At 39.0% G+C, this 27,108-nt stretch overlaps 1 protein-coding gene and 1 long non-coding RNA gene across 2 annotated transcripts in view; both read left to right on the plus strand.

Annotated features, from left to right (window-relative positions):
- Positions 1–968: 968 nt before the first annotated feature.
- LOC124286617 (baculoviral IAP repeat-containing protein 6-like) overlaps positions 969–27,108 on the plus strand; it is a 242,018-nt gene continuing 215,878 nt past the window's right edge. Inside the window, 4 exon segments of the mRNA XM_046722998.1 lie at positions 969–1,180; positions 7,704–7,888; positions 18,435–18,569; positions 21,869–22,119. Coding sequence (XP_046578954.1) covers positions 1,000–1,180; positions 7,704–7,888; positions 18,435–18,569; positions 21,869–22,119 — 752 coding nt within the window. The 5' untranslated portion in view covers positions 969–999.
- On the plus strand, positions 15,565–16,115 carry LOC124286623. The gene is made up of 2 exons (XR_006901080.1): positions 15,565–15,860; positions 15,986–16,115. It is a non-coding gene; the product is annotated as an uncharacterized LOC124286623 (long non-coding RNA).

A 27,108-nucleotide genomic window follows, 5' to 3' on the forward strand; every position in this document is an offset into this window, starting at 1 on the left:
CTAATGTGCTATTAATAATGGCCCTTCTCTAAAGCCTATCATATTTGTTTTATGACCTCCCCAACGTGTCCCTTGTTTTCTTGGTTCTTTAAAAAACACCCAAACAATCAAATACCTTGAATCATCTTTTGAAGTATGTAGGCTATCATCTTTCTGTGGCTAAAAACTGGCGTGTACCAGAATTTGCCCGTGAGCGCTGGCGTATTCATAAGCACGTATGTATTATGACCAAATAGACAGTTCCGTTTGTTTTGAAGTTGGGTCGTTTTTAGCGCGATGAGTTACGTAAGAAAGACACAGTGACTCCATTGGCCGATCGGGGGTGGGAGGGAGCCCCCCCCTCCCCCCCCTCCGAAAACGACTGAAGACCACATTGCAGTTAATGGTTTGGATTGGCGGAGCCGAGGGGAGGTTCGATATCGTAATGTTCGGATTTTGTTTATTGTTCAGTATCTCTAAGAACAGGGTACCTAAGTACCCAATATTAGATTACACCAGACACCAAACAATAATTTCATGATATGGTCTTCTCTGAAACTCGTGCATTGGTCATATTGTACTGTACACCAGAGACCATATAATCTATTATATGGTCTTTGTGTACACTAAGGAACTGAATAGTCCGCATTCGTGTACTGGTCTTTTTTCTCAGAGATTTCTAGATGTTAAACACTATAACTGTGTATTTCTGGGGATATGTCAGCCCAAAGTGCGTAAAGGGATAGATTCGTCTTATGAATATTTAAAGATTTTTTTGTCGCTCTTACTTGCAAGCATTTGTATTGTGGGTAACATCATTCGAAACCATCACGTGACGTCACCTGTAAACTGATGCCCATAAAGTGATGTTTTTACTTGAAAACGTGTGTGTTTATACTATAAATGTACATGCACTATTAAATTTAACAAAGGGATAACCAAGCGTTAATAATAGCGGAAAAAATGAAGTTCCGAAATTAGTCGTGATGTCATTTTGAGGACGAGAGTTTAGATGGTAGCATGGCGGCCACTGACAAGCAGTGGTTCGTCGGGGAAGACGGATGTTTATCCGTTGGGGAAACAGTTACAGGTGTAACGTATCATTCGTCTCTTAATTCCATCATTTTAACTACAAAAGAACCATCTTTGAAGATATTGGATGCAACATCAGGGATAGTCTTACAAAAATCTGACCTATCGGGTAAGGTTTTAGTAACGCCTGCTACAGGCCCATTTCTGTGCACAGGCATAAGTCTAATAATGCGTTGTGAATTGTTGTTAGAACGTTTTGTATGACTCGAGTGTTCCATATAAACAACTCGGGATATATATGTCCTGTGTATAGAAGTACAATACGCGAAAGTATCAGTATTGCCTTGTCTACCCAAATGACTGTTCAAGGGTTGTTGCAGCAGCAGTGTTTCGTAAGGTTATATATCCTGTTCGAAACCAGCTGATACCCAGTCGTGCCACTTTCAGGTCTAATTAACTATTCGTTCTAATATTGTATTTATCTTGTAGTGTACGGGTGGTGTCCTAGTACGTATAATAAAACAAATTTATGCATTTCCATTCTCTTTTAGTCTGACGTTTTCCTTATTTGTTTGAACATGGTTTATCTTGCCTTGTGTATTGTCAATGGGTATAACCTTAAAAGCACAGTATCACACCACACATCTAAAAACAAATAACGCATTTCTCTCAATAATACTAACTATCAGCCCTCAGGGAAGCTACCATATATATCTTATTCCAAAAATAATTATGTATTTAGATTACAATATTAAATTAAAAAGTTCAAATGAATTAATGCAATGTTGCGAACCCCATAGAGTTATGTCCCTTGGAGCACTCTTTATGACTATCCAACGCACAACTTGTGATGATTGAAACCAGTTCGGCAAACACCGACAACACCCTGTGCGACAGTTTTCGATGCACGGAGCAATTGTTTACATTCCATATATGGCAAGTGTTCTCTGTTTGGAAGCTGTTGAAGTTTCAATTATCGATTTCAGGCAAGTCGTAAGGAATATTAAGTCTTTTATTGCATCAAATAGGAAGCCAAAGTGAGTGGATATGCCCCAATATATATAATGTAGGCCAAAATATTGTCGAAAATGTGTGACATTGTGCCTTTCACATGACAACACTAACCATTGAAATATGGCAGGCGTTGTCCATTGGCGGATCCAAGTGTGAGCATGCGTGCGTGTGCGAGCGCTTTTCAGGGGGTTCGGTCTCTGTGTGACAGAATATTCTGGTCTGATATTAACCAGTCACTGTACTTTAATTTGTAAGCCTGCTCTTAATATTTGGAGATATATCATTGGCCAAGGATCAGTTAAAAGGAACAGATCTGTTAACAAGCTACCCTGTTGATCTGTTCTCTATCTTTACAACCAAGTCTATTTGGTTTATCAACCAATGATATCTCACTTCGTGTGTTAATGATCTATCCTATCAAAAGATATACTACTGGAATAAAGTAACTGTGCATTATTTGATGTTATGCCAGTTTTTAATGAAAAAAGGTAATAACATGATTTGTGGTGTTTTCCTTAATCACTGTTTAACTGTTGACAGGATTATATCGAAATCTGTATTTGTCTCTAGGCATCGTGACACGCCCTTGAAGAGATGTGGTGTCAAAAATCAGTTCACAAATTCAGTATTGTGTGTGTCCACCTTTGTGGTGTTAATGCAGTTTTGACAACGATGATGCATAGACTACTCTTAAGCGATTGAAGAAAGCTTGGGGAATGGTGTTCCAACGCTTGTCCCAATTCAGCTAACATCATTGGCTTATTCTGGGCTTGACACAAATGTCGCTCCATTTCATCCCAATGTGCTTGATTGGGGACAGGTCCAGAGAAACAGCTGGCCAGGGGAGTACCGGAGTGTTCTTGCTGAAGCGTGAAGTTACGTCTCTGTCCTTGAATGAACGGCTGCACATGAGGCCCAATGATCTCATCCCAGTATCGCAGACCTGTCAGATTGCCATTGACAATGACAAGTTGAGTCTGACCATGAGATGTGATGCCTCCTATGCCACCAAACTGTCGATATTGTTGGTGATGGAGCAAAATTGGACGTGTTGCAGGCTGTCAGAACCAGATTGTAGTGCTCCCTCATTTCCATACAGTCCTGGAACTGATTGGACATAACCCAGGAATGGCCTGAGCATTCAAACTGGCAGTCTTGAATTGATTCCTTAGATGAGGCAAATCTCTCGTGTTCCCATTATGTTGAAAACGTCTCCATGGAGATGAGATCTTGTTTCAATGGACACCAAAATGTCTGGCCACTTCATTTTGGGCCTACTAGTCTCCATGATACCTAGGGCACGGAAACACTGAAATGAACGTGTTTTCCACAACATATAGAAGCTAGAGAATAATCAAACGTTCTTCAGTTTTCAATATCAGGTGTGTTAACTTCAGGTGTTAAAAAACATGTAAAAAGTGAGTAAGTTTTCTACATCAAATTTCATGCAAAGTGCTTTGCTGCATGTTTATTTAGGGTTATTTTGATTATTATGTTCATATGGCTTTTATCTCATGCAATTTTATGTTATGCACAGTTACTTTTTTCAGTTAGTATATTACCAGTGTACTGATATAGTTGATGTTTTCTCCTGAAATGTACAGTAAACATTTGCTCAGTAACCATACATATACTCTGCAAAAGAAAAGAAAGCAGAAGTAGGAAAATTGGAATTATCTGATAGAGTTTTGCTGATATTTATACAAAGTAAATACCAAATATGATTTTTTAAAGGCTTCATGTGTTTGGGAGTAATTTGTGCGGGTTGAATGAGGTACGGGTAAAAAGTAGGGGAAATGCAACAACACAACCATTTGAGAGCATGGTGGCCACACCAACATGAAATGAATGCGAAACATGACTTTTTTGGCTAGGAAAATGAGGGGTTTTCATTTGTCTGTCATCACAATTGTACAGCGAGTGGATAAAATACCACGACTGACAAAAGCTCAATTCGAAAATGACATTGTCTGACTGCTTCAGCTGTAGCCAGTTTTTTCCACGTATCGCTAAGCAACAGAAGATGACCATGGAACCATTATCAGACGCATGGGTCAGTACATGACCTCCCCAGATATGGTTGACAACTGCAGTGCAGGAGAGATTCATACAGATTCGTCACTCACATGATAGACTCACCATGGCCACTTCTACAGCTACAGCAATTCCAGCAGGATTGTGTAGGATTTCAGCTCAGACAGTGAGGAACCTTCAACTGAGACTACCAGTTTGAGCATCGTTCTGAATCATCAGGATTTTGGGTTTCGATGTCAATAATATGAAGGACACAGAGTGTGGCCACAACAGCGATGAAGATATGTTTGGTTTAGTGACAAGTCACATTCTTTGTGACAGCATCCAAATAGAAAATGTTGTGTTTACAGATGTCATGGGGGGAGAGTTACTCTCGAAACTATTCAGGAAGTGGGCAAGTTTAGTGGTGAGAGTGTAATAATGTTGGCCACCATCTCCAATATCAGTAGAACAGACTTAGTACAATTTATTGGCACAGTGTTGCACAGATGAAATTCTTTGGCCACATGTCCTTCCCATTATGCATCCAGCAAACACCATTTTTCAACATGCCAACACCTTCCTCTCACAGCGAGTCTGGCAACAGCCTTTTTGAGGAAGCACAACATCCAGGTTTTGCCATGGCCCTTGAGTCTCCAGATCTAAATACCATCGAACAATTATAGGATGCTTTTGATCAATGTCTGCAATCACGTCAGCAACAGCCACATAACCTCCAACAGTTGGCACAAGCACTGTAGATAGAGTGTGTGAACATTCCCCCAGGTCACAATTCATAATCGATTGGTTCCATGAGGCCATGCTAGGCAGTTTGGGGCACTGATATGGGCCAAACAAGATATTGAATGGATGACTTTCACCTTTACATTCGATTGTTCATGTGTACCATGATGGACCTTGGTCAGTGACAGTGACTTTTGCCAAATTTGAACAATTTATTATGATCTGTCAATTATTAAAAAATACATAACTTTTTTATGTGTTGTCATTTATTTTTTTGGGTTGAAATTCAGAAAAGGGCAGTGGTATGCCATAGGTACAATATTGGTTGCCTGAAATATTAGTTTTTAGAGTTATGGCACTTCATCGTTGTTATTTTAGTGCATCTTGTCTGCAATGAGGAAAAGTTTTCTAAGCAACTACTGAAGTTACTGCAGTAAACTTTGCAAGCTTATCACTACTTATGAAGTTTTAAAAATGCCATTTATTATTTATTTTCAGAGTTACTAGGACTTGGGGCTGGATATTGCCCTGATTCTCATGTTGTGATATATTGCAATAATTTAAGACTAAGAGATATTGCAATATGTATTGTGATATATTGACTGGGATGTTTCTGCCCAAGTGCGTACTTCATTAATTCATAGTAGCTCTTTGTGTGCGACATCATATTCTTAGTTGCTGTTACAGCATACTTTCAAACTCTCCGTCCCCATTGTGGATTGTTGTATGCCAATGGTTTACAGACAAATAAAATGATATGGAGCCTTAATGTGGAATGTTTTACTGAAATATTGCAAAATCGTTTTGCGAACATAATGATAAAGGTAATAGTTTAACATGATTTCCATGGTCAGTGTTGTTTGCTTCAAATGCACTTCAAATGTCTTCATTGCAGTATGTAATTATTGTTACTGTATGTCAGAGAGTCATTCAGATTCAACTCCAATATAAACATGCGTTAACATGAACTATTGCAGAATGAAACAAAAACATGATTTATGTAACTACTTGAGCTTAAAATCTCATGTAACCTCCAATAACTAAGATCCTTGACTAGAATGTCATTATACAGTCCTTCAAAATTTGTACAACTTAGACCTTTATGGTAAATTGATAACATATGTCCAATTATGAAACAAACAAAAGTAACAAAATAATGAGAATTGTCAAATGGTCACTCAGAGCCAGAGGCTCTACTAAAAAGAAAAGCATTTTAAAAGGCAACATTGGAGGCACCTGACTAAATTAAGAAATTTAGGACGTGAGATGATTTGAGGGCTGAAGCTGATTTCAAGAGCATCACGATGACCATACCTCCGTCTGTTAGAGAGCTGCATCTATTAGAGATCGGTAGTCACATCAAAATACGGTACTCTCATCTCCAGTATATGATATTTCATATCAAAGGTCTTTGTCATGTCTAACCATGTCTGGAAATGGAGTACTTGTGATGGACAGAGGAAACATTGTCCTATATAGTGCCACTGCCGGGTCAGTGTCTATAAGCATGCATGGGTTCGCACAGTGATTACTAAGACGGTATAACATGTACGCTGAGCACTCAGTAATGTTCCCGAACATGCCTCTCGAACCAATTCTAGGAAACCAGTTGACCCTTCACTAACTTACAGGAAAAGCTAATGGGTGCTACTGAAATGGAATGGATTTTCTGATTCTGCAATTCAAAATTATGCAGGTAACTAGTACAAGTGTGCTCTGTTATGTGTAAAATTGTTTTGAATTGAAAGTGTATCAGTTTATTAACGTTTTTGATCAGTAAAAACACAGAATGTGTTTACATTAGAGATTTATAGAAAACTCGATTTCTGCATTAACTAAGAAATAAAATATGACAATTATTTCGGATTACCCACATGGTCACATGGCTCCCACGTTGCTACAGCTATGTTCATTGGTCATTTGGAATTGCCAAAATACAAAGAGACTACAGTATCATTGACATTTTAAATGTATATTGTAGAGAGAAAATGCACCTGAGAGCTACATTCAGCCTGATTAAAAGGTCGGGGGCGTTTGCGCCTCCAACCAATAAGTCCAAATAAAAAATTGGTCTGTTTGAGGCCACTTAATTCCTCCAAAATGTCACATATGATTATGAAACCATTCAAACCCACAACACTTAAAGAATTTGGTAGAATATTTGGCACTTTTGGAGCCTCTGATAAAGATACTTTCACTTGTACAATGTTACATGAAACCAACAGAAATAAAAGTATATTTGTCACTTTTAGAGCACATTTTGTTGCTATGGAATTCAAGGGCAGATAATTCAAAGGGAGCTGACTCTGGATGACCCAATATATTGCAGAATCTGAACCATATCGTGATATTAGTATTGCAAGATACTGTACCGGTTTACTGGTAATATTGCACAGCCCTACAAGGACTGCACAGTATTACCATTATATTTTTTATATTGCAATATACCTTTCAAACATTTTGTATTGCAATATGTTTTTTGGGTAAAACATCTACAAAGTTTTATGATCATCTCTATGGTTTATGTTAAAATCTACACAGACTTTCATTCTCAACTGTTGTTTCTTATCGTAATTGATAAACCTGCATACTTTTCATATTATAAACTTATGTTTCCCTTTTAATCATTTTTTCAGATGACCTCAAACAACCTGGTACTCATATTTTCGCCAGGTTTTATGTGACTATTTGTAAAGTCAACAATTACTACCATACTATTCTTTACTATAAGAATTAATATAATTCTAATATGCTTTGCAGTTGGGGATAATGCTTCCCTAAATGCTTTCGTCATTGCACTCATTCTACATTTATCAGTTTATGCATGACAAAATAAAGTACCGGTAATCATATTAATTCTGTTGCATATATTTATAAATGAATATTTTTGTGTTTTTAATGTTTGGTATGCTTTGTTGCAGTTGGACAGAAACATGGAAACCTGCACTGTGTATACTTGTCAGAAAAAGAGAAAACTGTATTTTGGGATGCCCATGCCCTGGGGGTCAGGAAGGATCTCAGAGGGGTGCTGCTCCTTGACACCGCTCTACAGATCCCAGTCAAGCACTCAGAAGATGTTATCAAGTGTGAATTACCACTAGTTGAGGTACATTAAGTTTACTAATCCTGACAAGATAATAGTTTCAGATATTCTTCCAAACATAGCATCAATATTGATTGAAGTTATTTTATCAGGTATACAGGGATCGAAATAGTGCTTAATTTGCATTCCATGGCTTGGGAAATGTTGAAATAGCTTGGATGAAATATATTTAATGTGCCCTCGGCTAATGTAGACATAACAAAGGTTATTTGATTCTTGTGCATGACTTAACACTTTCACTGAATCACCAGGAGATTTGGAGGAAGCTGAGATAAACCATCACTAAATAATGATTTGCCACTTAAATTATATCTCCTGTTCTGCTAGGCATTGTTATATATGCAGAGAGTGAAATTACCATGTGTATTTTTTAATTGTGCATGACTTAACACTTTTACTGAATCACCAGGAAATTTGGAGGAAGCGTGTGCACAGCTGATTGCTATTTCTGGCATTGTTTATGAAAAAATACACATGGTGATTTCACTCTCTGCATATATAACAATGCCTAGCAGAACAGGAGATATAATTTAAGTGGCAAATCATTATTTAGTGATGGTTTATCTCAGATTTCCTTTCCTTTATTGACAATGTTTGTTAATACATGTTCACTCGTTTGCTGAAGGGATATGATGTACATAGAAATACATTCTTGTTTATCCATATCAAACCTGATGAAGAAGGAAATGGTTGATCAAGTTTTCTGTAATTTCTGTGTCATCAGTTCAACATAAACATGGTTACAGTAACATCAATACAATCTATTTATCATGAGGGCCCAGGTGTGTTAAAGTATGTTGCACCATGTGGGGTTAATATGCACTATACAGGCTCCTCATCCCTGCTTGTGACAACTGACATACATGTATTTGTTAATCTGCTTTTGTGCAGAAAATCTTTAAGTAGCTATGCTAACATCACCATTTATGAACGTATGAACATTTTAACCTGTAGCAGGCAATTACAGATAATTTTGTGGATATCCAGCCGAAAATGTGATGTTCACACCACAGATGTTCTTTATGTAATGTAAAATGAGAGGGGGGATATGCTTGCATACTAACAGTAACACTGAACTATTGAAAGTTCTATACAGTGCTGCCTATGGCTAAGAAGATTCCAGATTACTTATGACTCGAAAAGCATCAAAATATTGAAACACTGGTTTTGTTAGATAGTAATAGTACTCATACATTCCTGAAAACTAATTATTGTTGAAACAAAACTTGCTAACCTTAACCAGAGACCATATAATAGAGGGACGGCCCTCGAGCCAATGCGCAAAACCATCAGCTCTATGGCTTGTACTGTGCAGCCTATCTGGAAGCTGGCGAAAACGTATGTTCACTTCAGTCATCGATTTCGCGTATTTTCATTGCAAAGGTAAGATTTAATATTTTTTTCATTTATTCTCATGTATATACTTATATTGGCAATAGTGTATTAGGGAGCTAAAGCATATATTTGTCTTTGTATTTGATGAATACTGTCATGTGTGCTCATTGTTCTGTGAGAACAATGGCGGAGGTGTAAAATCAGCTAAAGTCCCGATTTTGATTTTCAATAACGGCTACTAATTCTCAATACAAATCCTTAGTTACCGGGTTGTATAAAAAGCAGATAAGATAAAGATTGGTTTAGTGGCATTTATAAGTCTGTGGCCGTCTCGTAATTCCTTATTTTGACTCCTGCAATGCGACGAAACATGATGTTTTCTGAAATATTTACTCCACAACACTTGATTTTCACACGCTTTCACAAGAATAGTTTACTACTAGCATTTTTTAATTAAATATGTGAACATTCACGGCGATTCCTCTTTTGCTTGGTACCAAATTTATATGGCTACGATCGGTATTTTATTTTTATGATTTTTGGCGTAAACCCATATTTGCTTTGTATACTGAACATTTCAATTACATTGTAGCAGACGACATAACATTCATTTTGTTTCTTAACATGACCCGAATATATATTTTAAATCATTCTACAGAAGTCTCATTCACCTAATCGGTTGAAAATAAATGTACATATTTCCATTATTGTTCATTGTGATGATGACGTTTGTAGAAAAGGTTCTATTTTTCCTTATCCTGACTCATGCTTGTTGCTTGTCTCCCTTTTCTTCCGAATGCTAGTGGAACACTTGATCCCCTTTTGAAGCTCCCTTAAAAAAAGCGGACGTAAAATCACTCACCAGGAGTCATCTCCCTTCCCCAGGTTTTGGCGTGAAAACGGCGCCACCTGTCACCATGCTCCTCACTCTCTCCTGATTCGCCCGAGTGGGCGGTTGTAAGAGCGCCTGGTCCCCTATACGGCATTATATCCTTTTATTATTTAGGACTTTCTTCTAAATTAGCTGTATAAGGCTTTAGTTAACATTTACCTACAATATTGTTTGAAATTATTTCTCAATTTTCTCTGTTTTATCACGTTTTTACGTGATTGTTCAGATTGTTTACAATTGATGAAATCTTGTTCAGGTTGTAGGTACAGATTGTCTGCTGTTGATCCACATAACCTATGTCCTAATTGCAAGCCCACATGTTCATCTGGCCTTCGTTGTCAGTTGTGTTTTTACGGGTCTGATATTGCATTTTATAAATATTCATTTTATCTGTCTAGACGTGCAAAGGACAGGTCCAGACGAGATTTACACGACATGTCTAAACCTGCTAAGCTTGCAGAGGACCGGCAGTTGGTGTCTGCGCAGATTCACCATCCCAGTGGTCTACCGGGGTCGTCAACGGAGGATGTTGCTGTCGTAGACAACTCTGGCTCGAGGAAGAGGTCATCTGATAATTCCACATCGCAGTCCAAGAAGACTAAGGCATCATCTTTCCAGAGGAAGAAGTCAGCTGCAGCTAAGACTTCGTCGAAGTCTCTACATGGGGCAACGCAGAAAACGAGGTCTTTTTCAGCTGAGATCGTCCCTCTGGAGGAATTAGATGTCTACGATGAGCCACCCATCCTCATCCCTGAGATCACGACTAAGAAGAAGACAAAGGCATCTTCTACCGTGACCACGCAGGACAACCTATCAGCGCAGACGTTCGGCTCCAGAGAGGTTCAACACCCTTCGGAGAAGCCTCATCCATCTCAGATGCGTCGTCACTGCAGCAGACAATGCAGACCTTCAACCCGGGCGCCTTTATGCAGCAATTTACCCAACAGATGTTGGATCTGATGGAACAACCGTTACGCGCGAAGAGAGCTGCGACGAAGGCGTCTGCTACTGAACCCGAGTGAAGGACAACTGAGATGCACACCACATCCGTTGGGGAACCAACAACCTGCGTCCCCGCATCGAAGATCTGGCAGTCATACCAATGTAGAACCTACAAAAACTACGTTCGGGATAAGAACCCTCAAGGGTGCTAAGGCGCTGCACGCGAACCCAACGTAGAGTCCTACCGCGTCAAACCTGACCTCAGGTGCTGACATTAGATCGCTATCTACCTCAGATGCGCATTCTGCCACGAAGCACGCAAGCATGACTACAACGTCCGCTGGCAGTCGAGAGGTCTGGCAGTCCTACCAACGTAGAGCCTAAACCAGTGACGCCGGCGCGACCCTCTAGGACAAGACGTCTGGCAGTCCGACCCAAGCAGATTGTCATCTCCCTCAGATGCGGACATTCGTCTTGAACCTACACGCAAGGGTTCGTTACCAAGGAGAAGAGAATCTACACCCGTGGCGAGGCACAGAGATTCGTCACAAGACTCCAACCCTCGACAGAGCTGTTCACCTACACACAGGTTCACGCGAACGTATGGTTCACCACGAAGCTCACCATGCAGGTCTCCATACAGATCACCACGCAGATCACCACATAGATCTTCATACAGATCGCTTTACAGATCTCCAGACACTAGGAGACATCAATCCTCAGAGCATAATACTGCTAAATCGGAAGATGACGGCGGAATTATTTTTTTTCCGACTCTGAAATCAAGTCATGGATGGCCAACGGTTTGGAACTCGCATCACCCTCTAAGGAGGCCAATGAACCACTCTCGTACTTGATGTTGAATGATGATATAGACACACTCACGATTCCACCTATCGACCCTGTCTCACAGTTAAACACAGTAACCAGACGAACCTTCTTCGGCCTAGCCAGGTCAAGAGCTATCAACGAGACCCTCATCTCGATCATGCAGATCTTCAGGCAGGTCTTCAGGCAGATCTTCAGACTGATCTCCAGAAAGGATTCAGGATCTTCAAAAAGATATATCTACATCAGAAGAGGGTAGCGGGATTAACTGCAGAAAAACACTCCTCGACGCTAAGAACCTACACATTCATGAAGGTTAAAGATGTTTCTTAAGAATCCAGGAGGGACTCATGTCCATATACAGATCATTCACCTGCGTGCAGATCTTCAGGCACTCACGTCGTCGCGGATCAGAGATAACGACTTGATATATAATACCAGAGAATTTCTGCGCAACCTTGGTAAGGTTATGAAGTTCCACAGTTAACATATCCCCGACATCCTAGCCAGGGAATTCCCACTACTCCACATGGAACCCTTCAGAGATTGATGTGAACTACAAGATCATCAACGACTACCGGGGTAGAACTTACACTGAAGTTATAAGTATCAACTCTACAAAAACCTTTGTGTATTCAACACAAAGGTTTTATTTTTACGACACTTCATTAAGATCGATGAATACAGTCTACAAGTAACAGCGTTAAGCAAGTATGGAATTTCAACTGATCATCTGTATAAGATGACGACTGCATTATCTTCAGGAATGAAGGAACAGTCACAGCAGCCAGGGAGACAGTCTACCTACATCTGTATCACGCGGCGGAATCTTTCGCGCGTTTACCATTCAGCCCTCTATACACGTGGTCACTCGTGTAACCTCGGGAGGTTACGGACAAGGCCGAGTGCTGATGAAGAAATCAATGACTGCACAAGATTTTACAAGGATCTTTTTCCTGCAACACCGATGACGTCACATCGCGGGAATCTGAAAGGATTCAAAATGCTGCATTTTGATTGGTCCATGAGAGACAATGCCCTGCGCAGAAGTCGGACATCGCTCACGTGTCAGGAAGTTGTCTACAGATTGTAAACAACATTTCAACGTGGGAGGACGACTTCATTTACAGTTAGCAGGGTACAGCGTGATTTGACTGTCTTACGGGATTTAGAGACCTTCCCTGTCAGCAGATTGAAGACTGTTTATCCGGTGAATTGCAACAACATATGTTTGATGAATTTTGTTTGCGGCAGCCAGTCTACTATATATAGACTTCACAACGATGGCAGTCCCAGATCCGGACGTTGCTTCGCTTCTTTTACGGACATGGCAAGGGTTCCACTGTCTACTTACTTACAACATAGGACATGTCCAAGATATTTTTATGGATTAAACTTCTTTTTAATTTCTCTCACGACGTTTCGAGACCATTCCAGGTCCCTTCATCAGGTGAACTGGCAGTTAGGACTATGAGGTATTAGAGTTGGAGGAGGAAACGCCTAAACGTCCATAGTCCTAACTGCCAGTTCACCTGATGAAGGGACCTGGAATGGTCTTGAAACGTCGTGAGAGAAATTAAAAAGAAGTTTAATCCATAAAAATATCTTGGACATCAATGTACAACTTTTAAATGCCACTGAAAGACAACATAGAACATGATCAGATTCTGGGAAGATGTTTCATCTCACCACAGAATGACAAGGTCGTCTCAGAGGATCGTTGGGTCTAGATACAAGTCATGGTATCTCAAGCACTACTCTCTCCGTTACCACTACGAAGTTGACAGAGCCTACTCAGTCTTCTAACGTCAGCACAAGACATGACTCACAGAGGAAGACTACAATTGCGCCCACTACAGGTGTTGGTAAACGCCTGTTTTAATAGTCTGGACTCCTTCGGACTACCGGACGGATTGAAACCATATTTTCTATTGTGGACTCGGAAGTCGAATATTTGCGGAGGAATCTACTTATCAGAGTGGAGTGCAACACTCATCTCTACGTAGATGCATCACTTCAAGGCTGGGAAGCTCACCTCGATAACGAAGTGGCAGCAGGGAAATGGTTGAGTCAGCAGCAATCTGCATATCAACATGCTTGAGATGAAAGCAGTAGTAAAGGCCTTACTACACTGGTCCAACATACTAAGGAATGCACAACTGATGATCCACACGGACACAGTGGCGTTCTACATCAACAAACAAGGATCAACAAGGTCAAGATATCTACTAGACCTCAGCTTTCATCTGTTCAGCATAATAGATGACTTGAACATCTACATAAGAGCATGCCACATTCTTGGAGCCAAGATTGTGATAGCAGACGCCTTATCTCGTCTAACACAACCATCCCCGACGGAATGGATGTTACATCCAGAAGCCTTTAGATACATCATACAGACGATAGATTTCCGCTAATAGACCTGTTTGCAACAAAATTAAACAAACAGCTACCAACATTCGTCTCTTCGATTCTCGATCCACAAGCATGGGCAACAGATGCTCCAAGCATCTCCGGGGTAGGACTAAACGCTTAGGCGTTTCCTCCTCCAACTCTAATACCACAGGTGTTGCAGAAAATCAAGCAAACGAAGAAGCTGCAACTGATTTGATTGCACCTTACTGGCCAGCGACAATGTGGGTTCCACACGGAGACACCCACAGAGATCTCACGCACTACGATATCATTCTGGATGAGAGCAATCATCCTTAGAGCCTACAAGGCAGCAGGACTTTAGCCTCCACGAGCCTACAATCATCTTGAAGTCAGAGCATTAGCATCTACGCTCGCCTTACATGGAAACTGCTCAATATCTACGATAATGGAAGGCTACTTTTGGAAGTCGAAGACGGTGTTTGCCAACCACTACTTCAGAGACATCGTTTCCGAAGACGTCTCCCGAATTCACCAATTGGACCTCTTGTGGTAACACAACTAACAGTTCCACAAAGGCGCTGAGAAGGATCTCACCCCTTTATCACGTGACTTGCAAAGCCAACGTTCTGGAGAGCTTTAGAGTCCATGCGCACGTCTAGGACAGACCAGCATGAGTGATAAACCCTGTACTTGTAAAAGAATTACTCGTACAACGAAGAAGGATTGCTTCTCCACTTGATGCTAGCATCAAGAGATGGAGTTGCATAAATCCACACATAATATCAGCAGAAGAAATGTTTCAGCAGATCTGACAAGTTGTGGTCCCCCCAAACTCATCAGAAAAAGATGGAAGTAAGGATCAGCAGCAGCAGCAGTGCCATGGGGGGTAAATAGGACTTAAATTAATCACTAAGGAATCCAGAAGTGGCTTGACCCACCACCAATTCCATCGGATTCTACAAGCAATAAGCATGAGTCAGGATAAGGAAAATATGTAATTTTCTGAATAAAATTGATATTTTATACTTACCCTGACTCATGAGGTGAGCCCTCCCAACCTCCCCTCAAGGCACTCTGGATTTCCCAGTAAATCAGTGTGTCGGGCTGTAAAATACGGAGAGAGTGAGGAGCATGGTGACAGGTGGCGCCGTTTTCACGCCAAAACCTGGGGAAGGGAGATGACTCCTGGTGAGTGATTTTACGTCCGCTTTTTTTAAGGGAGCTTCAAAAGGGGATTCAAGTGTTCCACTAGCATTCGGAAGAAAAGGGAGACAAGCAATAAGCATGAGTCAGGATAAGTATAAAATATCAATTTTATTCAGAAAATTACATTATTTATCATGACTACAATTAATATATTTTTCTGGTATCATTATTCCTCCTAATGAAGTTTGATTATGAGTTTACCTGGGCTTAGACAGTACCAACAGCCTGTCTTATGCAACAATAAAAGTGAAAAATGAAGTCATAATTCAGCATTATATTTATATCATAAAATTATCATTTGTTTTGTAGATGCCCAGGAAACAGAAAGTTTTCATCGGCAGTTGTGGGAAGGGCTTCTCAAGGAGCCTACTATTAAGTTCAATATTTCCATCTTGAGTAAGTAAATACACCTTGTTTGAAAGAGCATTGGCAACCAACTATTGCATAATTTTAACAAGTATTTAGAACACTTCATATTATTTTTTTCTTTAATATTAATATTGTGTATCTCCTTTTTTCAGTTCTAGAGATGAGCCCACAGATACCCTATGCCCGGAAGAAGCCACAAATGTCCATTTGGAAAATGTCCGAATGTAGCTTTCTTTGGACTCTGTTCTTGTATGGAGGCTATCGATTAAATCCTAGATGTTTTGGCCACTTACTGTCTTCTTTTTAGCAAACCATGGACAATATATCTAGAAATGTAAAATAGCACAGCTTGGTCATTTTCACTGATATGGTTTACTTGCTTCTCATCAGCTGTCTTCATTGATTCTGAAAGAAAGTGAAAGAGCGTTTGAATGATGCGGTATAGCAAACACTGGGTGAAGATGTGAATAAGTCTGATGTGATGGCTGCTGACTTCTTCTATACGTGTGCATGCTTGAAATACAATATTCCTGTATGCACATCTGATGATACCTGCTCCAAATTACCTATCGGTCATTTGATAATGAGCTCCCATGGCCAAACCCCTTGAACACATGGTGAACTTTTCTGTGACAATAACTATTAAATCATTTATGACATCAGAATCTCCACTGAGGGATTTTGCAATTTAGATCAGATCTTAACCAACTGTTGAACCTGACTGATATGCATCCATCATAGGGTTGCAAATGATCAACATTAACATGTAATAAATTACATGAGAAGAAATTATGGAAATTAAAATCCAATATATAATTCACTTCATGGATATTTAGAATATCAGTTTATGAAGTTATTTTAAGATTGTGTACAGATTTGTATGATTTTATGTTTTTCATTCACAATCTAAATCCTAAATGGACAACATAACTATGCAGTTTGTGTTGCACCAAGTTTATAAGTTATCATGTTTTACTATTTTAATGAATTAGTATATTCTTTAGTCTTAGTCTCAATTTCAAATTCAGTTTAGTTTATTTACAACAGTTTACATTCATATTTACTGTGTTTCTAATGAAAGAATATCTAAATGGTTGAATTTAGTAATACATATAGATCTATGGTCCTATTCTACAATAAATACATTGTACATATAAGAACGTGTGATGTTGTGTTTTAATGTTATTGGTTGCAGTTTCCTGCCAAGTAAAGTTGACACTTTGCTGAAATTTTAAAATTGATTGGGTAATGTTGTATAGCCCAAAATACGAATATTTCATGAGCTCGGAGGAAAGTGACGTTTGTGAAAATTGTTACATTTGTCCACGTGGCTTTAGTATTTCAGAGTAGCTTCCCTTTGGAAAAAACCCAAATGTCTCCGTACGGCTCAAAGCATAACCACTGCTAGCCCCAAACTGGCATTATAAAAACATTCAATAATGCTCTTGGATAATGTGAAATCGTGTTTCAATCGACTGTCAACTTCATAAAATTATGCGAATTAATATGAAATTAGAATCAGAGACTAATAGCATCATTTAGTGAAACACCAGCCAGTGCCAACAAATACTTGAAAGTACCGGTAAATCTTAAGATTAGCCATGTGATGATACATACATGTAGCGAACATCGGGGATATTGGCAACTGTATTGTTAAAACTGCCTTACCTGACTGGGTTAGTTTGAATTTTGTATTTTTGTTTGTTTTATATTTCGTGTCCTGGTCGTAGTCTGTAAATTATCCAAGTAAAGTTTCGAGGTCCAAGTCGGAATCCCCCAGTGAATGAATTAAGCCGTCCATGGCAATAACGAATGTTCGTTAAGACAAATATACCAGGCTTATGACAACACACATTTCGCGAATGATACACATGTTCTGGGATGTTGTCAGTTGACATGTGCAAATGAGAGATAAGATAAAAATTAATATTATTTTAATCAGTTTATTGGAGCTGTCCATATTTAACTGTCAAACGCAGCCGGTGAAATCCCGCTAAGGGAATTAACTCTCAGCGCCGATATTACGCAATATTGTTTACGTGGTTACCAGTGTTCATTTGCGAATGTCTGCACATCTGTTGTGCATGTGTACCGGTAGAGGGAAGTTAACAGCAGGTTGTCGATGTGTATCAGTTACATGCAGGCCGTGGCGCTGATGGTTAGTGATAAACTGTTGGGGAGGGCCGTCCCTCTATTATATGGTCTCTGCCTAATGCAATACAAATACAACTTAGTTTATGACAATGACAATACTTTATCGAGATATTACGTGTCACATGACATTAACAATTGGGCAAATTAATTCAATCAGAAGCGTGGTGCAATAATTGTAGGATGGTTAGTTTTCTCATAAGCAGGAGGCAAGGTACTGTCATTATCAGGCAAGTATCAGGTTGTAGTCGGCATACCTTTCAGAGGGGAGATGTGTGATTATACGCTTGTATTTGTATTATTATTTGATCTCTGGCTTAGAAATGGAAATGATGGTACTTCTGTTTTTGCAAGTATTTGCAACGTGGTTCTAATTTTTTAAGAGTGTTTGTACGATTATCCTTGTTATAAGACCTATTGACTTAACTGATTCAATATTTGGTTTTCCAGGCTGGACAGTTGTTGAAAGCATTGATGAATGCTGACCTGCCAGGAGTGGACAGTGTGGAGGAAGTTCTAAAAGAGTTAGAGAGAGGAATAGAATCTACCCACGAGGCCACGAAAGGAAACCATAAAACATCAAAGGTTGGTACAGTTAAACATCCCAAAATAAATGGGGATAAAAGAAAATGAAATGGAAATGTTGATGTTTTAAGATTGCCATTGTGATCGACCTCCACCCTGTAAATCGTTTCAAAATCAATGCTAATTTTTGTATTCCGTCTATAAAGTGATCCTGAACAAAGCACATGATCAGTGCATACACATTCCCTATATTTGAAAAAAACAAACCAGTTTAATCTTTCATTGCCTCCCTGCACGATGCATGCTTGTGAAGAATTCCAGTGCTTGGTGCCTTTTTGTGTGTTTTACATAGCAAGACAACACAGGAGTGACCCTTAAATAGAATCAGACAGACAGACAGACAGACAGACAGATTTATTTTCAGTATACAAGGCCATGGCCCACATTACAGAATATTTTTACATTTTGTTTTGATGCTGGTAAAACCAGTAAAGGTCATACATTATTGCCTCTGAAAGCTGTGAAAACATTTGTGTACAATGTACAGGCATAATATACCCTACTAAGGAAAAAGTAGCAACACTTATCAAAACATCATCCTTAGATGACACAAGTCTAACGAGACTATCTTTACACGGGTTACCAATATATAGGTAAGGGGAAAACATTCTATCTGATGCATTTTTAAACATTGACAATTTAAATGGTATTCATCTTCAACTACTGGTATAGCAATATAAACAGAGTCTATTACAGTACAGTGTATTATGCCTCCCTGTTACAGTTGGAGGTTGGAAGCTATTATATCTGGACTAGCTTAAAACATGTTTATAATACTGTAGAATATATCATTCAATTTACACAAGTGTCAAAGTGACAGTATGTTGTAATTTGCTTTATAAAGTGTCAGACATATTTGCATAGTGTATAGGCATAACATATCTAAGAAATAACATATAGATCTTAATGTGTAGAATATTGACTGATATTTATGCATTTCTAATTTTGCCTCTGAAAGCTATGAAACATTTTAGCACAATGTACAGGCATAATATACCCTTCTAAAGAAAAAAGTAGCAACACTTATCAAAACATCATCCTTAGATGACACAAGTCTAACAAGACTATCTTACACAGGTTACCAATATATAGGTAAGGTGGAAAACATTCTATCTTATGCATTTTTTAAACACTGACAGTTTAAATGGTATTCATCTTCAACTACTGGTATAGCAATATAAACAGAGTCTATTACAGTACAGTGTATTATGCCTCCCTGTTACAGTTGGAGGTTGGAAGCTATTATATCTGGACTAGCTTAAAACATGTTTATAATACTGTAGAATATATCTAAGGAAATATATCTTTCAATTTACACAAGTGTCATAAAGTGACAGTATGTAAATAAATAGAATCTGTTCATTGTAAGTACTGATGTAAGTTATATTTTTCATGATTTCCATGGAAATGATTTGGACTTAGTCTGAAAATATCAAGTTGAACTTAAAGTAACTGTCAGGTGATTTGTTCTTTCAATTCTTTTTCATAAGAGATCCTACTTGGGGTACTTAAAAGCATTTAAATGTCCATTCAAAATTCCTACGACAGTTGTAACTATATTTTGAATAAAATATTTACAAAACAAAAATTACGTTTTCGTCTTGTTGGACCACCAACATCGAGCCCATAATGGACCTGTCTGCCAAGAACAGGTAACTCTAGGCGCGCTCTCCTTGTACCTCACTTTCCATGCTGTCCTTCTTCTGTGAAGACGTGCGTGTGTTCCATTACTTGATTCAAGCGAATTCCTAAGTAGAGTGGTTCTGGCTCTAATCCTGTATGTATGTTACTTACTTTCTTATCGCATGGGTGGTAAATTTAAGTTTAGCCCCCACTTTTGTCATTTGTATTTTCCCCGGTTTCCATGGAAACGATTTGGACTTAGTCTCAAAAGTGAGGGGTGGGCTTTGTTTCCAGAGCACAACCGAAAACTGTTCAATATCTTTCAACAGAACTTGGAACATATATGAGGCAGATCTTGAAGTGGTGCCTTTTGCTATTTACAGATTTTTGTCATTTATAGTTTTCATGATTTCCATGGAAACGATTTGGACTTAGCCTAAAGAAAAATCAAAGCTGGAGTTTAAGTAACTGTCAGATGATTTGTTCTTTCAAATATGTCATCTTCTGATGACTCTTGTTTATGTGTTTTTACCCACACGTGTGTGAGTTGCTACCATTGTATAAAAAAGCCCTGGCTTACACAGGATTGTTGCTGAAAGGGCTAAATATCATGAAAGGGCTAAATGTGATATGTGATGCTTATGAACTCGATCCCTGACCCTGGGTCGTGCCCTTGCCTGATTGGCACATGAATTCATGTGACCAGGTAAGTGCGATCTTAATCTTATACAGATGGAGGCGTTACACTTGTTATAGGGTTTTGTGTTGTCAGACAGACTGCCACTCTCTTTCCTTAGGAGTATAACCCCAAGGAGGAACTCTTCTGAACAAGAATCAAACAAACCTGTAGAGGTTGCTGATTCTTTGAAAAGAGTCCTCCTTGGGGTATGGCCACCCACCTCCCCAACATTCTGTCTGATCATGATCAGCATGGAAAGTGAGTTGCAAGGTTCCAGGTTAGAGTTACCTTCTCTTGGCTGTGGGGCCCATGAGGGGCCCTGCAGGGGTGGTGGAATGAGACAGACAGAAGTGTTTTTTTTCGTAAATATTTTTTTCCACAATATTGCTACAACTGTCGTAGAATTTTTAATGGACATAAAAATGCTTATAAGTACCCCAAGGAGGACTTTCTTCAAAGAATCAAAATTATTAGTTTAACCAGTAATTTGAAAGGTTTTGGTCAAAATGTTTTCAAATTTGGAAAACAGCTTCTTTGTCTGAAGGAAAGGTGCAGTGCAGAGATTGGTTTTGATTTCTAATTTTTGAAAGAGTTGTGTCAACTTACATATTTTGAACTTAAAAACAAATCAAGGGAATTTTTGTTCAACTAATGACTGGAACACATTTAAATGGATTATTTTCAAATTTTGGCATGACCGTCCATATCTATTGGAGAGGTGTAGTGCAAAGTTATATTGTTGATATTTTAAGTGAGAATTATTATAAAATACATTTCTTAAAATCGGGAAAAGTCCCTCATAAAATCTGTTCATCCAATAATTATGTAATGGAATATTTTCAGATTTGGGTAATAGCTTCTTTGTTCATAGGAAAGATGCACTGCAAAGTTTGATACACATTTTCTACTTTTGGCTGAAGTTAGGAGTTGTGGTTGTGAGCCTTTGCTTGCAGATTTTGACTTGTTTTCTTAATGGTATTATGTTTGTATTTTTCAGTGGGCATCAGTGTGTATCAAACTGCCACACATGGTACTGAAGTCTGTGTGTTCTGGCCTTGTAAATGAGCTAAAACGAAGTAATGTGCACAGCCCCGAGCTGTCGATTGCATCAGCCATCAGTGACCGCCTGTGTTACCTGCTTCCCAGCACACTGCCTGATATTGGAAGTGGACATGTGGAGAGAGCCCTCATGTATAGTGAAGCTGCTCGGCGAGAAACATTCACAAAATGGCCACATATGAACTACAAGTAAGTAAGCATTATGGTCACAGTGAATTACACAATCGGTAAGGTGTCAACATATTTGTGTTTATATGAATAGTGACAGTACATGTATTAACCAAGGGCCTTTTGCTGTTTAGGACTTTTAAAAAAATGACTTTGTTTCTGTTTTCATGGCAACAGGTTTGAGTTTGACTCTGTTCATAGTGGTGTCTGGACATACCTTTAAAGCTAATAGGTATTCTTTCATGAAACTGTGCACAAACGAAAATCTGGTTGTCAACTGCTGCCTTTTGCTACAAGTCGGTTTACAATTTGTATTTTCCTTTGAATTTGATATTGGTGTGTACCTGACATAGCAATACAAAGTTACAAATCCCAATTCCATATTATTGTTTTGATAGCTCCAAAACTACTCCTGTATGTGGACGAACAGTTTAGACAGAATTCTCTCACCAAGTTGGACTTAGTAACCAGGGCCTCCTTTCACAAAGCACAAAGGTGATCATAAGTCACTAGGGTAACCTCAGTGCAATGTTAGAGAATGGGAGTTAAGGCCAGACCAATTTTATTTCTTGTTTTACGGATCCACTGGTTGTATTTTTTCAAGAATAAGAATGGTTGTCCCCTGCCGCAACGCGGAACGGGGGACTATGTATTCAGTGGTGTCCGTACGTATGTACGTCCTGATTCTTATTAACGCGATATCTCATGAACTGTTATACCCAATGTCGTCAAATTTGTTGACAGCCTACATTGGGGGATTACGCAGACACCAGTGGATTTGGGTGACCTTGACCTTATTTTCAAGGTCACCACGACACTTGGCTCACTTTTAACTCTTGTTAGCGCGATATCTCATGGACTGTTGTACCCAATGTCTTCAAATTTGGTGACAGCCTACATTGGGGGATTACACAGACACCAGTCGATTGGGGTGACCGTGACCTTATTTTCAAGGTCACCACGTCACTTTGACCACTTTTCAAACTCTTGTTAACGCGATATCTCATGGACTGTTGTACCCAGTGTCTTCAAATTTGGTGACAGCCTACATTGGGGGATTACACAGACACCAGTCGATTTGGGTGATCTTGACCTTATCTTCAAGGTCACCACGACACTTGGCTCACTTTTAACTCTTGTTAACGCGATATCTCATGGACTGTTGTACCCAATGTCTTCAAATTTGGTGACAGCCTACATTGGGGGATTACACAGACACCAGTCGATTTGGGTGATCTTGACCTTATCTTCAAGGTCACCACGACACTTGGCTCACTTTTAACTCTTGTTAACGCGATATCTCATGGACTGTTGTACCCAATGTCTTCAAATTTGTTGACAGCCTACATTGTGTGATAATGCAGACACCAGTCATTTCAGGCATCTTGTATGTGATGAAAAAATAAAAAGTAGTAAATATGTTATAAATATTCCATTTTTTAGCGTCGGGGGACATTGCCATATCAGTAGCAAACACTTGTTCTATCTAAAGCCCTCGCAGAGTTTATTTAAATAACTACCTTGTAAGGGTGATTAAACGGCTTAAAACATGAGGGCATACTTATTTAATACGCATGTAATGTATTAGGCATGATTCTAAGATGCTTAGCGCTTAGAACAATCGAAAAAAAAATACATTATCAGACAATAAAGGTATAGTTTTTTGATGACGTAACAATTGAATGACGTTATCCTGTGCGCCATTCTAGTGTGCCCCCTCGTAATCGAACCATTTTACATTACGTCACAGTGTAAGCGACGTCACGATGCATGTCAGTTGTCTTCGCCTCGTACAGCCTCCTACAGTAAACTACTGCGTTGCACCCCGTTTCTTGGTTTGCAGTTGCTTCACTCACCTAACATCACTGGTGGAAACATTACGTTTATGTTTTCTGACGTTTTAAATGTCTCAATTCGACTCGCAAGTTTTCAGCGACACGGTAACGTTTGCAATGTTTACATTCCCACAATGCAATCGTGGAATGTTGCTAGACTACTCAGCTTCGTCTGGATGTACTGATCTCAACATACGTTGGTAGTAGAAATGCGACGTTCACGTGGTTTACGTTAATCACAGATGTAATTAAAATACTTTAGAGAAGATATTTAATCCGAACGTAAACCGTCATGAAACTGTTTATCATTTTTTTTTTCTGGTAACGTTCGTCTTAACGTAGGGGTCTGACACATCAATAGAACAGCGTGCCAGCTATCCCTGTGCAAGGATTCTTAATTTAGGTCACCGACACCGTCGTTTGTTTTCTGCCATAAATTAATCGAATTATCCTTAGAAAGTATTAAATTTGGCATCTTAGAAAGAAATACAGTTAAGCTCTACCCCATGTATAGTGTAATAAAACACACTTTCTCCCTGAACTATTATGACGTTAAAGCACTTTCGGACGCTAAAGCGCCCTCGTGCTTTAACTATAATAGTTCAGGGCAAAAGTGTGTTTTATTACACTATACATGGGGGTAGAGCGAACTGTATTTCTTAATTAAGATAATCAAAATGAGTACAATTTTATTGTTTTTAAATAGAAATAAAATAAAACACTTCCAAGAACAATGGACGTAACTTTCCCTAGTGGTTTAACCTCAGTAACCTTCATCTGTAGTTTGTCATACAGACCCTGAAATAAATATATCCAAGAAAGCCCATGCAAGTCTAGAATATGTGTCAAGTCTAGATTTCTGTAGTTTCAGTAAATGAAGAAAGTCTCAGGATTCCTTTTCATTAAATATATTTTTTTCTGAACTTTTTTTTCTGTAAAATATGTTCATTTCAGAGACTAATTGTCAGTCTACCTCCATCTGTAGTGCATGGGTCTGCTTACTTCAAATTCTAGTAGGTTTGCTGAATGTTACAGTACGCAAGCTAAGATTTGTCATTTTTGTGTGTATGCATGTAAGATCAAATTTATTGAGTATTTACAAAAATTCAAGCATACCTGTACGCAATAGACTTAATAGGAATTGAGTTTTCACATAAATACTTACATAATTTACGCAGATACACAGCTTATCTGTACCTCTGAGTAACTGTTAGATGATTTGTTCATTTAAATTTGTGTTGCCTGGGGGATTTGTCATCTTCTGATGACTCTAGTTAGGTTGGTTGTCAATCTTAAATGTTTACCATTTAGATATCTCTGAACCCAGTGTATCTCTCTATGTTATTGTCAGTTGATCTGTTAAATATTCTGGACTATTCTGTTTGTGTTTCCAGGATATGTTTTTTAATATAACACATTTTATGGCATTTTTATCCCCCTGCAACGCGTTTTGCGGGGGGTATTAAAATGGACTCTGTCTGTGCGTCCGTGCATCCGTGCACATTTGTCTTTTCCGTAGCAGAACTTTAAAACCGTTCACTATTTCTTCACCAAACTTGGCACATGGATAGATGTGGTGGTGTACTGGTGCCGTGGAATTGGTAGTTTGGGAATTCTGAATAAAATATTTTTGGTGTTTCCATGGCAACAACTTTGACTTAGACTGAAATTGGTGGTAGTGCTCCTTTCTGGAGCAGAACTTTAAAAAACCTTTCAATACTCTCCTTCCACCTTTCTATATACACACCAAAACATTTGACATAATCATAACTCGTAGACATATTCATGAATAGTATTTTGCCATTGCGGGGGATATTGATGACTTTGTCTTCTTGTATATTTTGAATCAGCAACCATTTTTTGACTTTCAAAATGTTCAAGTATTCCTGTTTTACTTGTGTTAACACAGTTTAACATCTCTTTGAAAGGCGAAAGCCCTATGAAACTGAAATCTTGCATGAATGTTGCCAGGTTTTGTGTCACAGAGCAATTTTCCTATGTTATGATTGGGTGCCATAATTGTTTCTCAGGCTGACTATACATGTCCCCATCTTAATGTCATCAAATTATTAATTCAGCAGGTGAGCTGCAAATAAGTGTGGCTCTGTTTTTATCCCCTGCAACGTGTTGCAGGGGGTTATTAAAATGGACTCTGTCCGTGCGTCCGTCGTTCCCGTGCACATTCTTCTTTTCCAGAGCAGAACGTTTACTATTTCTGCACCATTCTTAATAAAATAGTTTTTGCATTTCCATGGCAACAAGTTTGACTTTGACTGAATTATGTGGTAGTGCTCCTTTTTGAAGCAGAACTTAAAAACTCTCCATCCACTTTACTACAGTACAACCAGAAATTATTGAGAATTTAAAGATTGTCATTTTAAAAAAGAAATTTCACTCATTACTCACGTATTAAATGTGAATATTAGCAGAACATAACTCCAGATTCAAAGATAGGTGAACAGTTAGTATTTTGTTAAGTCACCATGGGCAGCAATGCAGGCTTCAATGCGGCGGGGCTCACTACTGATCAAAGAAGTTAGAAAGTCGTAGTCCATGCTGTCCCAATATCGGACCACCTCTTCTTTCATTTCAGCAATATTTGTCCGATGTTTCTTATTGACACTTTCCTTCATAAGTCCCCACACATTTTCTATTGGATTTAGGTCAGGGCTATAGCTTGGCCAGTCTAATAATGTCATATTTTGGGTCCGAAACCAGGCCTGTGAATGCTTTGAACGATGTTTTGGGTCGTTGTCGTGCTGGAACATCCAAAACTTTCCATAGAACACGTGAGCAGATGGAAGTAAATGTCCCTCGATAATACCTGTGTACCGCTCCACTGTTCATATTCCCTTCAAATACACAGAGGGCCGTTGCCCCTAACACAGATATGCCACCCCACATGTTAAATTTCGGACTGTACTGATACAAAAGTTTTTCAGTTTGTTTGGTCCAGAATTTCAGTGTATTAGGAAACAGCCACACAGAACTTTCATCTGAGAAAACCATATTGTCCCAGTTAAAATTTCTATGCTCTAAGCACCAGTTCAACCTTCGCTCCTTTTGTTCACGTTTCATGATCGGTGATGGAATTCCTCGACTTTTCTGTCAACCCATTGCATGCAGCTCAGTTCTAATTGTCTCCTTACAGACAACCACAGTTCCTCTATCAATC

Source organism: Haliotis rubra, unplaced genomic scaffold, assembly GCF_003918875.1.
Source record: "Haliotis rubra isolate DU_JTF1 unplaced genomic scaffold, ASM391887v1 Scf388, whole genome shotgun sequence".
NCBI classification, from domain to species: Eukaryota; Metazoa; Mollusca; class Gastropoda; order Lepetellida; family Haliotidae; genus Haliotis; species Haliotis rubra.